At 38.6% G+C, this 16,305-nt stretch overlaps 1 protein-coding gene across 1 annotated transcript in view; it reads right to left on the bottom strand.

The window, feature by feature from the left end:
- Positions 1–5,865: 5,865 nt before the first annotated feature.
- Positions 5,866–16,305, bottom strand: part of TMEM236 (transmembrane protein 236) — a 47,138-nt gene continuing 36,698 nt past the window's right edge. Inside the window, exon 4 of the mRNA XM_036459375.2 lies at positions 5,866–7,985. Coding sequence (XP_036315268.1) covers positions 7,411–7,985 — 575 coding nt within the window. The 3' untranslated portion in view covers positions 5,866–7,410. The remainder of the gene's footprint in view (positions 7,986–16,305) is intronic.

The raw sequence follows: 16,305 nt of genomic DNA, 5'->3' as shown, positions 1-16,305 counted from the left end.
TTATTTGGGTCCTCTCCCATTCTTGATGAATCTCTCTAAAAGTTCATCAACTTTGTCTTTTTAAGGAACCTACTCTTGGTTTCATTGACCTTTTATATTGTTTTTTGTTTCTATTTCATTTATTTCTGCTCTTCATATTTCCTTCCTCCTACTTACTCTGGGCTTTTCTATTGTTCTCTTTCTAATTCTTTGAATTGTAGGTTTAAGTTAGTTGGTGGTTTTTTTTTTAGATTTTTCTTGTTTTTTGAGACAGGCCTGTAGTGCTATAAACTTCCCTCTCAGGACTGCTTTTACTGTGTCCCATATATTTAGGGTTGTTGTCTGTTTATTTCAATTTGTTTCCAAGAAGTATTTTATTTCTCCTTGATCTCATGGTAACACATTCATTTTTAATAATATGCTATTTAACCTCCATGTCTTTATTTTTTTTTTAATTTTATTATTATACTTGATTTCTAGTTTCATATTGTTGTGATCTGAGAAGATGCTTGACATGATTTCAATCTCTTTGAACTTGTAGAGAGTTTGTTTCCTTATATGTGGCCTATCTTTGAGAATATTCCATGTGCACTTGAGAAGAATGTATATTCTGCAGATTTGGGGTGAAATGTTCTCTAGATGTCAATTAAATCCTTCTGATCCTGTGTATTGTTTATGGTCACTGTTTTCTTGTTGATTTCCTTTGTCTGAAATTTCTATCCAGTTATCAGTGGGGTGTCAAAGTGCCCTAATATGACTGAATTGCTATCTATCTCTCCCTTAAAGTTCTCCAAGAGCTTTCTTATATATTGTATTTAGGTGCTCTTATATTGGGTGCATATATGATTACCAAGATTATATTTTCTTGTTGGATTGATCCATTTAGTATTATGTAGTGACATTATTTATCTCTTTTATGGCTTTTTTTTAAGTTTATTTTGTCAGATACAAGTATTGCTACTCCCACTTTTTTGTTGTTTGTTTCCATTTGCATGGAAAATTTTTTCCATCCCTTCACTTTCATCCTGTATGATTCTTTTGTTCTGGGGTTGGTCTCTTGTAGACAGCATATACATGGTACATGTTTTCTTATTCATTCAGCTATCTTATGTCTTTTGATTGGAGCACTTAATTATTTACATTTAAGTTATTATTTATAGTTACTTTTATATTTCTATCTTTATTCTTTGTGCCAGGAATGGGTAATATTCAGCCCACAAACTGTATAAGGCCCAAGAAATCATTTTGTCTGGCCCTGTCAAGGCATTAGGGGTGTGTTAATTAAATGTTTGACCAAATATAGCCAGCTAAATTTTAAGTTGTTAATTTTGAATGGCCCATGAATAATGTTATAAATATACACGTGGCCCTTGACAGAAAAAAGGTTCCCCACACCTTTATGCCTATGTTCCTCCCTTTCTCTCTCTCTCTCTCTCTCTCTCTCTCTCTCTCTCTCTCTCTCTCTCTCTCTCTTTCATTCCTCCTCCTCCTCCTCCTCCTCCTCCTCCTCCTCCTCCTCCTCCTCCTCCTTCTTCTTCTTCTTCTTCTTCTTCTTCTTCTTCTTCTTCTTCTTCTTCTTCTTCTTCTTCAACAGTCCCTATAGCATTTCTTTCAATGTTGGTTTGGTGAAAATGAAGTCCTTTAGCCTTTTGTTGGTGGTGTTCTGGGAAATTCTTTAATTCACCTTTAATTTTGAATGATAGCCTTGTTGAATAGAGTAGTCTTTCAAATGCTGTTCCTTACTTTGAATATCCCATGCCATTTCTCGTGGCCTGTTGTGTTTCTATTGAGAAAACAGCTGACAGCCTTATGAAAACTCCCTTATAGGTTACTGACTTTCTCTTGTTAATCTTAAAATTCTGTCTTTGTCTTTAACATTCACCACTTTATTGATATGTCTTAGTTAGTGTGTGTTTCTTTGTATTCATCTTGACTGGGACTCTCTGTGCTTCCTAAACTTATGTGGCTTTTTCCTTTACCAGGCTAGGGAAGTTTTCTGTTATTATTTATTCTAAAAGGTTCTATATTCCTTGCTCACTTTCTTCTCCCTCTGGTATACTGATGATGCAGATGTTGTGCTGTTTGTTGTCCCAAAGTTTCCTTAAACTCTCCTCATACTTTTTAAGTGTTTTCCTTTTTGCTGCTCTAATTGAGTGTTTTTTATCCTTTTCTGCCATATTACTAATTTGATCTTCTGCTTCACCCAGCCTATTTAATTCCTTTTGGTGTATTCTTGATGTCAGATAAGGTATTCTCCATTTCTGACTGGCTGGCTCCTATTCATAGTTTCTTTGGCCTTTTCATGCTGATGTAATTCCCACAAAGTTTCTTAAAGTTCCCATTAAGTTCTTTGTAGTTTTCCCTAAGTTCCTTTAGCATCTTTATAACCATTACTCTCAACTCTGTCAGTTTGTCTCCCATCAGGGTGCATACCTAGGTTGCAGGCTTGATCCCCAGTAGGGAATGTGCAAGAGGCAACTGATCAGTGATTCTCTCTCATCATTGATGTTTCTATTCTCTCCCTCTCCCTTCCTCTCTGAAATCAATATATATATATATATATATGTATATATATATATATATATATATATATATATATATACACCCTACCTATAACACTTAATTTCTTTAATTTCTTTTTCCCATCCCTTGTGTCATGCTCTCATTCATTATATATATATATATTTATATTTATATACACACACACACATATATATATATGTGTGTGTGTGTGTGTGTGTGTGTGTGTGTGTGTGTGTGTGTATCATAAGCAAATTATAATAAGGTCAATTAAAATAAGAAAAAGAAAATTTAACTTTATCATCATATTGATTTTCTAATACTCTTCTTTCTCCATTTAGATCCCTAATACTGGAGGGAACCCTTGTGACTAAGTCCCTCTACAGCTTTTAACTAAGGTTTATCAACACAGAGCCTCCAGCACTGGGCCAGTTGCAGCTCAGGTTTTCCTACCTGGGTGCTGGTTCCATGGACATTTCAGCTGGTGAGTCTCTGAGCTGAGAAGCTGTGATTCCCTGAATTCACCTGCCTGTTGCTCCAATCTGGGAGGTAGCAGTTTTCCCTGTGTCCTCCCTTCTCTTATGAATCTGAGAAGAGTTAATATTTTTCAGTCTGTTTAGCTTTCTACTTGTTATTAGGACATAGTGGCAACTTCTGATCTCCTTATACACAAACTGAAACCATATGTAGCCTAACCTACATCTAAAGCAATTTTGTAAATTTTACCAAGACTTTTTTTGTGGCTTACTTAATTATAAAAACCATATAAAAGGTACTAAAATGTATTGAATGAATATTTTTTTAAAAACAGAAAAACATACAGGACTATATGTAAAAGCTCTTATAAACAATTGTTTATAAATGTCTAGTGTTACAAAAACTACCAAGCACAGGTGCTTTGGTTTCAGTTCCTCAGGGCCACTGCACAAGAATGTGGCAGTTGTGCACTGCTCAGCCTGAAGGAGTGCCCTTCCCATAGGCCCCGCAGTCCTAGGTGGCAGTTCTGGTTAACATCATGGAGCAGCATGATTTAGAGCTCATGAATTAATCTCCTCATGAGGCACTAAAATACCTTTCTAATGCAAGTGCTTTTGGTTTTAGATATTTCTGTGTGTGCAGGTGTGCATGTTTCTGTGTGCCTCTATTTTTTATCCTCTTGATTCTGCTACTTGTGTGTTTCAATCAGATTACTAAAGAATTGGGAAGATGGTTGAGAGACAGCCAACCAGGAACTGAAAATTGAGTAAACATATTCTCCCATAATGAAAAAGGCATCACAACAAAAGATATGCTTAAACATATAGTTTTTTAACATGAAAAAGTCACCCTTTTGTAAAATGAAATAGCTTCAGCTATATATATTTAATATATTTTTCATTTGTTATTTACTACATCCTTCTCTGTAAGTAGCTATTTTAAGTGCTATGGCTTCTAAGTAGTAGATTATTCTTTTTGTAAATTTAATTCAATATATTTATGAAGAAGAAACATTAACAATAGATTTACTAAGTCCTGCTCCAAGTTCCCCTGCACAAGATAATTATTTGTTAAGCCACAGCACAGTGCCCAGCACATAGTAATTATTCAACAAATGATTTCCTTTCTCATGACTACATATAATTGTCATTCAGTGAAATGGGGCTCTAATAAGAAAAGCAAGACTGTTAACATTCACCCTTAATTTTAAAATTGATTTTTAAAAGAAAAAGGCACTACTAAAGTTATTAGAATTTTATAACAACATTACTTTACAATACTTGTCTGATCACAGATGAACTAACTTCGGGAAGAAGGCAGGGGAGGGGGATTGATTAGAGATCAACCAAAGGTCTTGTATGCATGCATATTAGCTTGACCAATGGACACAGACACTGGTGTGGTGGGGGCTTGCTCTCAGGGGTGGGAGTGGCCACGGGGAGGGAGGTTACTCAGGTAAAAAAAGAAATATGTAATACTTTAAACAATAAAAGTTGTTGGATTTTGTTAAAAAAAAAAAAAAGATGAACTTTTTAAAGTGTATTTTTTCTACAACCAACATTTTTTGAGCCTGACATTAAATTAAGGCATACTTTCCAACTGGGCTCCACATTTTGCCTAGAATAAAGTACCAGATAGCCTACTACCTAACCTGCCTTTTTTTTTTTTTTTTTTTTTTTTTGCATGTATACTTTTAGATAGCAGAAAAGTAAGTTTTATAAAAGGACACAAAAGTGATATGGGCCTTGGAATCAATAACCATTAAAAGCTATATAATTTTAATAGCATATATAATTTTAATAGCATAACTTTTAATCACACATTGTAGAACTATGAATGTTTCACTAACATAATTTGCTACAATTTCTATTATGTACCACAGACTTGAATATTATAAACATGTATATACTCTTAAAATAAAATATTAAATTTTCTTCTGATGTGCAATTTTTTATATGTGCCTTCATTATTTGTATAAATTGTTGTAACTTCCCAAAATATCAGGCACATCCACATTCAAACATGAGATACAAAATGTGTTCTAAATTCAAGTGAGTAAAACTTTTCAGTATATTTGAGCATTGTTCACACTACATATCCAATATAAATATAAGTATACATTTATGCAATATATTTTCATATTTAGGAATATTACAAATCAACTTTTTGATTTCAAGTTCTTAATATAGAGTTATAATTTAAAAGAAATTATTTGTATTAAAATATTTTAGAGTTAAGTATTATACCGTATTTTTCGGACCATAAGACGCTCCGGACCATAAGACACACCAGTTTTTAGAGAAGGGAAATGAAGAAAAAAAGATTCTGAAACAAATAGTGTCCTAAAATATTTTATGTGCATTAAAACCCAACAACACAGTCATAAACACATGTAATCAACCCTGTAAAGTAAACAGCAGCATTTAGAGCCGGGCAAGCACACAGAGACCACACAGAGCCGGGCAAGTAAAAAAACTTTTTTTTTTTAAAGTATATGTGTAGGCTATATTTGGACCATAAGACTCAGGGACTTTTCCCCCCCACTTCTGGGGGGGAAAAAGTGCGTCTTATGGTTCGAAAAATACGGGTAAGCTCCTGTTGGATTGATAGATGAAATGAGAGACAAAGATGCATTGGTAAACAAGATTCCCTCAGGCCTTCCCTTAAGGAATTTAAAAATTAATGGTAGCTCAGAAAAGTGAAAATACAGTGAAAGTCTTAAAGTGCTATAACTGGATTCTATGAGAACTCATAGGAGATACTCAAGTGCCTAATAAATACTCACATCAACTTTAATCTGTCTATTCAGAACATTTCTCACTTTGGAACATAATATTACTTGATTAAAAAAAATTACTTAAGGTATATTTAAGATTTTACATATTATTGTTCATAAGTGCATGGTTTAAATTATTATTTTTGAGGGTAAGCAGAGACACAGAAAAGAATGCAAAAGGAAAATTCAAACAATGCATTTAGCTACCTGTCTCTCTTTTATTTGGTATAATTAAAATACTTAGCATTTATTGAGTTACTATTATTTGCCAGACAATGTGATGAAAACATTCCTTCCCTCATTTAATCCTCTAAACCCTATTAAAGTATCTTTTCAAAAAGTTTTTTTTTTTTCATTTTATCCCTTCTTTCCCTCTATCACCCACTCCCATCCCCCTCCACCTCTGTCATTGCTCATCTTTTGGGGTGGAACCTAGGGCTTACAGTGGTCAAAGAACTTGCCCAAAGTCAAAGCCAGAAGCTAAGCTTTGAACAGCGGCCAACAGACCTGACAGTTGTGAGGGGAAACCAGAAAGCACAGAGAGTTGGGGACATTGGTGGAGAGTAGGGGGAAGCAGGCAAGGTCAGTTGTACACTTTTAAGCTATTTGTTCCCAAAGATCATTGAAGAGACTGGCTCTGTAAAACATTCTGCACACATAAGACTCTGACAAATCCTTCTAGCATCTGAAAATTCATGCAGAATGAAGAGCCCCTACTATGAATATTCAAGAGTGTACCAACATAGTGAAGGCAAATTGCATAATTATGTATCTAATTGTTAACAACAACTTATGCATTTTATATAATAACCACATAAAACACTAACAAGTGCATTTGTAAGTTGAATTTCCAAGTTTAAACAGGGCTTTTGTGTGATTGTTTTTATGATGGTATCAAATTCCACAAAACATTATTTTGCTTTGATATCTACATCTCGAATTTATGGCTCCCTATTATAAAATTTCATCTATGTATTGCTGATGTACCTTGATTTTACTATATTAAACTATTTTATGTTAGTACTTCAGTACTAATGAAAAAGCTAAGCCTTAAATTGAGTCAAACATCTGTTAAACAGAATTGCTTTTTCTGCTGAAATCAATTAATTATAATTAATCACATAAAATTCACTTACCAAAGTGGGATGAAGAACATTATTCTATGTTTGAAGGAGACCCTAAAACTACAATTCAGATTTTTAAAAAGTATAACCTAAAAGTTATTCAATAACTCCAGGTATATTTTCTAGAAATTAATTTTAATTATTTAATTCCTATAATGATATTTAATATAATATGATTAATTTAATTAAGTAAGAAAAATCTTACTCTTGAATTTAGTGGGGAAACATGTTCTCATTTGTTTTACAGGCTTTATTAAAGAGCATTTTAAGAAAGTACACAAAAATAATGAAAATTAATTACTATTTTCTTGAGATGCAGGGGTCAACTTATAAGGACATAAATTTACTTAAATTTAGCACCATTTATACACATTTTAAAAAACTGATGGTACCATTTTTAAAAAAATAGCTTATTTTTTACAATCTAGTTTCATTTCTTTATATAATGCAAAAACATATACCACAGAAAAGAATAAGATTACAAATGTATACACATGCATTATAAAGAGGTTTAATTATATTACATTTTTCCTTTTAAAATGAAGACAATTCAAAGGAGGAGAAAATCCTGTATTTGGTTAAGTAATTGAAGTAAACGTAAGAGAGAGTCACCAGTACATTTTTACAAAGGCCCAATACGGGTGTGATAGTTCCCAGGTCAATGATTAAGCTAAATCTGACAAAAATAAAGGGTAAATCCTGGAGCAGGATGCCCAGGGAATTTAGAAGAGGGTTCTGGGGAGTGAATATAATTCGAAGGAGAGAAATGAAACTGAACAGGTAGACTGGGTAGACCCAGGCTGACTTGTACACAGCTTGGTGGCCGGCCACACGCACCATTTCGATGGTGTCAGACCACAACAGAAAGCTCCACAGGAAAATCTCCGCACGAGTGTCCCGCTGGGACATGGCTCTCAGGACTTTGGACTGAAATTCGGGCTCCTCGGGTCGGGCCTGCACAGGGGCGGGGCTCCATGTTGTGGCTGCTGATGCTGTGGTCCTTGGGGCTGGCTGGGGAGGCGCAGGGTTTCCTTCGTTTTGCCTCTCTTGATCCGTCACAGTTTTTATGCGTTGCAAAGTGGTGGCGGAGATGTGCGTATCTTCATTACCTGCAACATGTTTATATTACTTAGAAGAGGCCCGGTGCACAAAATTTGTTCATGGGGGTGTGTGTCCCTCAGCCCAGCCTGAACCCTCTCCAATCTGGGACCCTTCAGGGGATGTCCTACTGTGGTTTAGACCCAATCCCTCAGAAAATGGGTCTAAACTGGCAGTAAGACATCCCACTCACAATCCAGGACTTCTGGTTCCCAACTGCTCACCTGCCTGCCTGCCTGATTGCCCCTAACCATTTTTGCCTGCCAGCCTGATAACCCCCTAACCGCTCCCTTGCCGGCCTGATTAACATCTAACTGCTCCCCTGCTGACCTGATTGCCCCCAACTGCCCTCCCCTGCCACCTGATGGCCCCCAAATGCCCTCCTCTATAGGCCTGGTCCCCCCCAACTACCCTCCCCTACCAGCCTGGTTGCCCCAACTGCCTCTCCTGCTGGCCTGATCTCACGCCCAATTGCCCTCCCCTGCAGGTCTGGTCTTTCCCTCAATTGCCCTCCTCTGCCAGTCAATTTGGTTCTGATTGGTCAGTTTTTATGCCAGTCAGTGTCAAAAGCTCCACCTCCTATGCAGCAATTGGTTCCTCACAGTTGACCCAGATTTGGTTCTAATTGGTCAGTTTCTATGCCAGTTAGCATCAAAAGCTCTACCTCCTAGGCAGCCATTGGCTCCTCACACTTCACCCAGATTTGGTTCTTATTGGTTGGTTGGTTTCTATGCCAGTCAACATCTCTGGGCCTATCAACAGGGTCTGATCAGAAAGGTGGCACTGATCAGCAGCCCAGATGGAGGCCTGGAGAGAAACGGAGGCATAGCTGCTTGCCCGGCGGAGAGAAAGAGGCAAGTGCTGATCAACAGCTGCTGTAGAGGCTATGGATCAGACCATGCTTCTCTCTACAGGTCTCTCTCTGGGCCTGATTTGCATCCATCTCCACAGTCAGTCAGTACCTGCTGCCACAGCAATCAGCAACCCAGCACTGACTGCAGGACTGACTTCCAGTTGGTCGAGCCTCTAGTCATGGCAGACTAAGGGTTTTTATATATTAGGACTAGAGTCCCAGTGCATGAAATTTGTACATGGGGGGGAGAGGGGTCCCTCAGCCCAGCCTGCACTCTCTTCAATCTGTGACCCCCTCAGGGGATGTCTAGCTGCCTATTCAGACAGGGATTGGGCCTAAACCAGCAGCTGGACATCCCTCTCACAATTAGGGATGGCTGGCTCCTAACTGCTCACCTGCCTGCCTGCCTGATTGGCCCTCACCCCTCTGTCTGCTTGACTAATTGCCCCTAATTTGTCCCCCTGTTGGCCTGATCACCCCCACCTTGCCCCCCTGCCAGCCTGATTGACCCTAACTTGTTCCTCTGCCAGCCTGATCAACCGTAACTGCCTCTGCATTGGCCTTCCCAGCCTAAGCTGCAGTCTAGCCTCTCTGGGGGAGGCAATCTGGTGGATCAGGGGAAGATGCTGCTCCAATTACCCCACTGCTTCTGCCACTGCTGCCCTGAAACTGGGCCCTTCTCAACTGCCCACGGCTGCCTGAGCCTGGGTCTGGCCCTTGCAGTGGCTTTGTTCAGAAGGATGTCCAGATGGTCATCCAGAAGATATCCACTCTAATTAGCATATTACCCTTTTATTAGTATAGATTTTAAATTTTAAAGTTCATATAACTTGAAACATTTTTATTTTTAAAATTGAAAATAAAATGGTAAGTATTCTCTTATTTCAGGTCTGTTTTACACATCGAATGTCAAGATAGCACTGGGTCGCATATGGAAAAAACAGGCAAAATCCGTGTCCTTGGATCCTGGCTGTGGATCCTAAGTCATGTTTACCATTTCACAGTAAGAGCCATTATTGATTCCTAAGCTAAGCATTTTCACATATTCTCTCATTAAATCCTCAGAGAAATTGAGAGACAGAGGTCACTATCCCATTTTATAAACATGGAAGGGTGTGGGGGCAAAAGGTAGAATAACACTTAAATTCAATTACACAGTTAGTACTGAATGAGCAGAGCTGGAATCCACACCCAGACTTGTCTTACTCCAATCTAGAAACTCTTAACTTTATGGCTGCTATTATCTACCTACAGGCAACATATCACGTGCTAACTATAAACACAAATATATCATAAAAGCAGGTGAATCTAGCTAACTGGTCCAATCAAAGTACAATGGTCCAATCTTGTCATTTTATAAGAGGCCCACAGAATTCTCCTCAACCAAGATCTTTGGGTTTGGAGTTTGGTGCTATTTAACCATGAGAAAGTGCTAGTGATGGGTGACATTCTCAATCCAAGATTTTTAAACCGATATTCTCTGTGCTGTACTTTACATCCCCGTAAATATTTTAAAACTAATACAAAATGATATTGAATGCAAACTGCAATTACCAAATAAACTTTTGATTTTAAACCTGTTTTTCCCCAAAGTTTTTGAACATTGGTTACAAACATCTTATTTGTGGCCATGGACTATGCCTGATCAACATACCAGTCATCTAAATGAGTAGGGTACTTTCTCATCAACCTTACGTTGTGTGTGTGCGCGCGTGCGCACCCGAGTTCCTGCACACCTCTCTGTGTTCACGTGGGTGTTGAGGTTAGGGGATTATGAAGAGATCCTCGAATCTCAAGACTTACTAACAATGTTGATGGTATGGGTTTTATGCATGAAAAAGCTATAGCACGTTACTTTTTTAAACATTTAACCACTTAAGCATCATTTTTGCTGCTAAGAATTTATCAGGCCTTAGCAGTTTACTTTGAATATGCTGAGCTTCTATATTACTTGGTAAGATAAAATTTAAAGGGAGTCATTAGATTGAATATCTATAAAAATTAAACAAAATCAATAAAAATTTGTTGAAATATATTGAGATAAAGTAAAAACATTTTGCATTATTGTGATTAAAGATTAATAAAATGTTTGATTACTATAAATAGGTATTTTTTAATGACAAATCTGTTTTCTTTTTATACTATTAACTAAAATTTTTAACTGTGAGTGAGTATATTTGTAAACTGAAAAGATAATCTAAATTATTGATGAAATATTACTTACTTTGGTATGAATCATTCATAAATTAAAAGGCAGGATCCATGACCCTTAGAAACTTCTTTACCAACCTTCAATGTCACCATAGCATGAATGAGTATCATTTTAATAAACAATACTCAATTAAGGGAGAAAATTATATACTAACTAGAGGCCCAGTGCACAAAATCTGTGCACTGGCAGGCAGGGGGGTGGTCCCTCAGCCTGGCCTGCATCCTCTCGAAGTCTGAATGCCTGCCTGCCAGCTTAGGCCCAGTACCTCCTAGGCCTAAGCCAGCATCAGACATCACTCTCATAGTCCGGGGTTCTTACAGTCTGAGACCCCTTGCTCCTTACCGCTAGCCTGCAGCAGAGGTGGAAGAGGCTCCCGCCACTGCTGCTGGGCTATCCAGCGGTGAGCAACACTGCCCCAAATAGAGTGCACTGACCACTAGGGGGCATCTTCTGAATTGAGCATCTGCCCCCTGGTAGTCAGTGCAAGTCATAGCACCGATCCTTCTGTCATTTGGTCAGTTTGCATATTAGGGTTTTATTATATAGGATTACTATTATTATTTTAATGTTCATAAAGTCATCCCTTTTTAAATGCAGATGCCCACTGGCATAAAGCTCTCATTTTACAAAAAAATATATATGTGAATATAAAAAATGTTTTTTAGTGGATGTCATGTCCTAGAGAACTCTCCTTTAGCTCTCTTAGAAGATAACATTGTTTAAGGAAGATCCAAATTCCTTTTTCAACATGTGGAACACTGTGTATAATTTGGGCTTTGGAAGATGATTGCCAGTTCAGCATTGTTTCAACACCAGGAAGTGGCAATCTAAGAAGTGACACATTAACACTTTTAAACAGTCTGTAAGAATGTTAAGATCTGTAGTTGTGAGCTGTTGGATGTACAATGAATTCTTAGCCAGAGTTAATTTTTCATGAAATGCTAAAGCCCCGATCCACCTATATTTGGTTAAAGCTGAGCCTGGAGCTTCCTATCGCTCCACAGCTCAATAGAGGCCAGTTTAGGTTTGGGGTTACAGGGACTCTGCTGTCCTCTTTCCAAGTGAGAAGCACTAGACTTATTAGCTGGAGAGCTTTCCTGGCCTAAGAGGCTATGATAAAGTTGAACAAATCAAGAAAGCATTTGGTCGTTAGAATGGACCAGCAAATTTATCCGCAGGCAATGTAAACTTCCTGTATTTAATACGATCCCCCTTGGCTCCATGATTAGTTTCCCTCTGAATTACTTTTTTCTTTAAATTTCCACTTACAGCTGAAATTAATTGTGCTATTATTGCTAGCTGTTAGTGTTCTGTTTGGGTAGGGCAAGGTTGCTTTGTGCAAAAATCCATAGAAGATATCAGCATGAAGGAAGAGATCCACTTGGTGGTTCACATTGCCCAATAAAAACTAAAAATAGCGGCCATTCTGTACAGTTCCCCACATCAGATGCCAGTCGCCAAAACAACTTTTTTGCCTTCACTGTGCAAGCTAAATAATTAAGGAAATGTAATTTTGATACAACAGATAAATATTTAAGTAGGAAACTCATACCTATTTTACTCTATTACTTCTTAAAATGATGTATTTCTCTCTAACTTGTTTCCCAGAAGTTTTAGATGGCTTACAAGGAAAACACAAGCACAACTTAACAAGTAAGTAGTGAGGAATTTTCTAGGGTATGTATTCCCTTTTTAAAAATAAAATAGGAGCCCGAGCTAGTTTCGCTCAGTGGTTAGAGCATCAGCCTGCAGACTGAAGGTTCAATTCCAGTCAAGGGCACACGCCTCGGTTGCAGGCTTGATCCCTAGCCCCAGTAGGGGCATGTGTAGGAATACAGGAAGCAACCAATCATGTGTCTCTCTCACATAGCTGTTTCTCTCTCAGTCTCTCTCACTCCCTTCCACTCTCTCTAAAAATCAATGGAAGGAATATTAACACACACACACACACACACACACACACACACAGGAATAAAAGTTATTTAAATAAAAAGAGAAGAATCACAAGGAAAAGTGCCTAAAATCAAGGCAGAAATGAAGCTAATACTAAAACAGCGGTAATTAGGCTCGCACCTGATATGAGCAGGCAGATTGCAGAGAGCTGTCCGGAGCTTAGGCTGGGCATAGATAATGATGCAGCAAGCAATACGGAAACAGCCCTGCCTCCACCACCTGTCTCCGGTGGTCACGCCGATGAACTCAGAATAAATTGTGGCAGGACTTTAAAGGAAGGTCAGTTCTGTGATGTGAACACTATCACATCGGGTCTGAATTAGGGTGAAAGAAGGCTCACCTGAGAAGTGACAGTCAAGCAGAGACATGAAGAGTAAGTAGGAATGAAATAGGTGAAGAATGGAGAAAGGAACTTCCAGGTAATAGGAAGAGCTTGTGTAAAATCTTTCACGTGGAATGATTGAGTGAGAGGAGCTGGAGCAGCACAGAGGAGCTAATATTTATTTAAGTTTTCTATATACCAACACTGCTCTAAGCCCTGTCTAGGCATTAATTCTCTTAATCTTTATGAGAACTCTATGATATAGATACGATGTTTTCCCATCTTAAAGATCAGTAAACTGAGGCACAAAGAGATGAACAATTGTTTTCAAGGACATACAACTGGCAAGGAGAGAGACCAGACTGTGAACCTCAAACATTTAACTACTAGACCACTCTGGCCGTGTCCGAGTCGGATTTTGTAGATCCTTACAGGCTCTGATAAAGTGTCTGTATTTTATTCTAAACTTCATGGAGAACGGATGAGGAGAACAGAAGTCAGAGGAGCCAGGGAAGTCATGGTGATCTCGGCAAAGAGGCTCCTGAGGCTGCAGAGGGAGCTGATAAGAAATTGTTACTCAGTTCATAACAACTAGAAGGTCAGATTATAGAATCACTCAGAAAAAACTCTGGCAAGTTTTTATTAAGACTGCCCAAAATCAATTTTTTTTAAAGGAAAATGTTCCAGAGAAAGTTAAATGCTAATGATTTAGACATAACCTTCTAGGGGGAAAAAATCTGGAAAAGTAGAAAATTAATAGTCTTATTAAATTTTTTTTTAAAACATGAAAGATCCAAAGTACTTTTAGTCGCAATACTCTTAGAGAATAAGAGAGAAAGTAATAAATTAAAATAGACACCAGGACAGATGATAAGCATTGTTATTTTGTCACTGTCCATTGATTGACGTCACTGCACCGCGGATAGCCTGTTCCCTCTGGCAGCACATCTGAGGCCTGAAGAACAAGAGACATCAGTGCCGAGGAACCCTGCAGAGCCCGGCACCCCCCTCTCAGGTGGCCATGACGAAGGAGACAGTCAGCATTTGGAAAGCATTTAAAATAGTGCCTGACAGAGACATGGCCATGTGTATGGTAAATAAATAACAAGTGGCAATCGCTAAACCATGTACAGCTCTAACTAAATTAGAATAGAATAGAAAATATAAGGATGCGATAAATAGCGAGAGTAATTACAGTTTGGTTATAGCTACACTGTTACCCAGGATCTCATATATCCGAGAGAACAAAAAGCTTGAGAAATAGTGTCCCACTATAGAGCCTAACCAAGGCCAGAGTTTAATTCTCCTATTTGCCTGTTCACATCGCAAAGAAAAGTGCTGTCCCACAGACGCACCCTGTGCAGGCAGAGACAGCTCACAGAAGTTGCCAAGAGCCTACTGAGGGCATCTCTGTCCAATTCCATGGTCTGTATCAGCACCATGAATAGCTTGAAATTGACCATGCTGAGACGACTCACACCAGAAAAAGGGGAAAACTCTACAAACCAGAGCTTTCTTTCTGTCTAGAGAGACAGTTGTTTAAATATTGACCAAACATTGCTGCTTGTGTGCAAAATTAGAGGCAAGTGTTCACCAAGTGTCCCACCATTCGACCGTTCAACCAGTCACTATGATGCACACTGCCCACCAGGAGGCAGACTCTCCCTCCGGAAGGTTAGCTTGCTGCTGGGATCTGGCCAATAAGGATGGGGCATGACAGGCCGGACACACCCTGGATATTAGGTATTCACAATATTGTAAAATTGATATTTACAATATCGGTCTCTCCCCTGATAGTGCACCAGTGGTGTCCCTTGGCCTGGCCTGTGACCTCTCACAACCCCTCAGGGGGATGTTATAGAGCCAGTTTTGTCCTGATCCTCACAGTCCAGGCTAAGGGACCCCATTGGTGCTTGAATCTATGCACTGGGCCTCTAGTGAATAATCCAATATAATAAACCCTAAGATGCAAATCAACTGAATGGCTGAACGACTGGTTGCTATGATGCACACTGACCAGCAGGGGGCAGACATTCAATGCAGGAGCTGCCCCCTGGTGGTCAGTGTGCTCCCATGGGAGCACCGCTCAACCAGAAGCCAGGCTGGCACGGTGGCAGGAGCCTCTCCCGCCTATCAGGCAGCGCTAAGGAGCAGCAAGCCCGGCTTCTGGCTGGTGAGCTCAGGGACCCCTCGGGGGTGTCTGCCTGCTGGCTTAGGCCCACTCCCACAGACACCTAAGCCTGAGACATCCCCCGAGGGTCCCAGACTGCAAGAGGGTGCAGGCCAGGCTGAGGGACACACACACACACACACACACACACACACACACACACACACACCCCGTCCCCCGTGCACAAATGTGCACTGGGCCTCTAGTAAATAATAATAATGATGAGTTCAAGACAAGTATTCAACCCATCATCCATCCTGGAAGAGCCCATAGGCATACATAGAGTTGTGGCAACTTTAAGGAAGGCATTCCATTGTTATCCAGTGAATTCACAAGGCCTAAGACCCACTTTCAGTTCCCTGTCCGGCACTTGCATCAATCTGACAATGAATAAACATATCATTTCTAGAGTCTAGGCAATGTGAAATTGTAGGCTCATCCAACCAGGGACAAGAATTGCTAAAAACTGATAGTGCTGTAGATTTTAAAATATTCCATTTTTGAAGATTGCCTGAGAAAATTTTCTAAACTAGAATTTTTAATCTTCAATTTTTCATGTGGGATATTCTGACATTCTCCTTAGTTGATATGTGTTTAGACTAGAGAATATGATTTGATTTACAATCTATAAATACAAAAAATTAGTTTTATATATAATATATAAAATTATTTTATATATTTTGTATTTTTATATATTCATATTAATATGTTGTAATAGATACCATAACTTATCATTGTGTTAATTATGCTAATTGAGATAATAATCATTAATTTGAAATATAATATGTATTTATATAAATATTTAGATGAAACATATACAG

This window comes from Pipistrellus kuhlii, unplaced genomic scaffold, assembly GCF_014108245.1.
Source record: "Pipistrellus kuhlii isolate mPipKuh1 unplaced genomic scaffold, mPipKuh1.p scaffold_m20_p_1, whole genome shotgun sequence".
Classification (NCBI taxonomy): Eukaryota; Metazoa; Chordata; class Mammalia; order Chiroptera; family Vespertilionidae; genus Pipistrellus; species Pipistrellus kuhlii.
The sequence above is the reverse complement of the archived record's forward strand: the minus strand, read 5'-3'. Positions and strand labels throughout refer to the sequence as shown.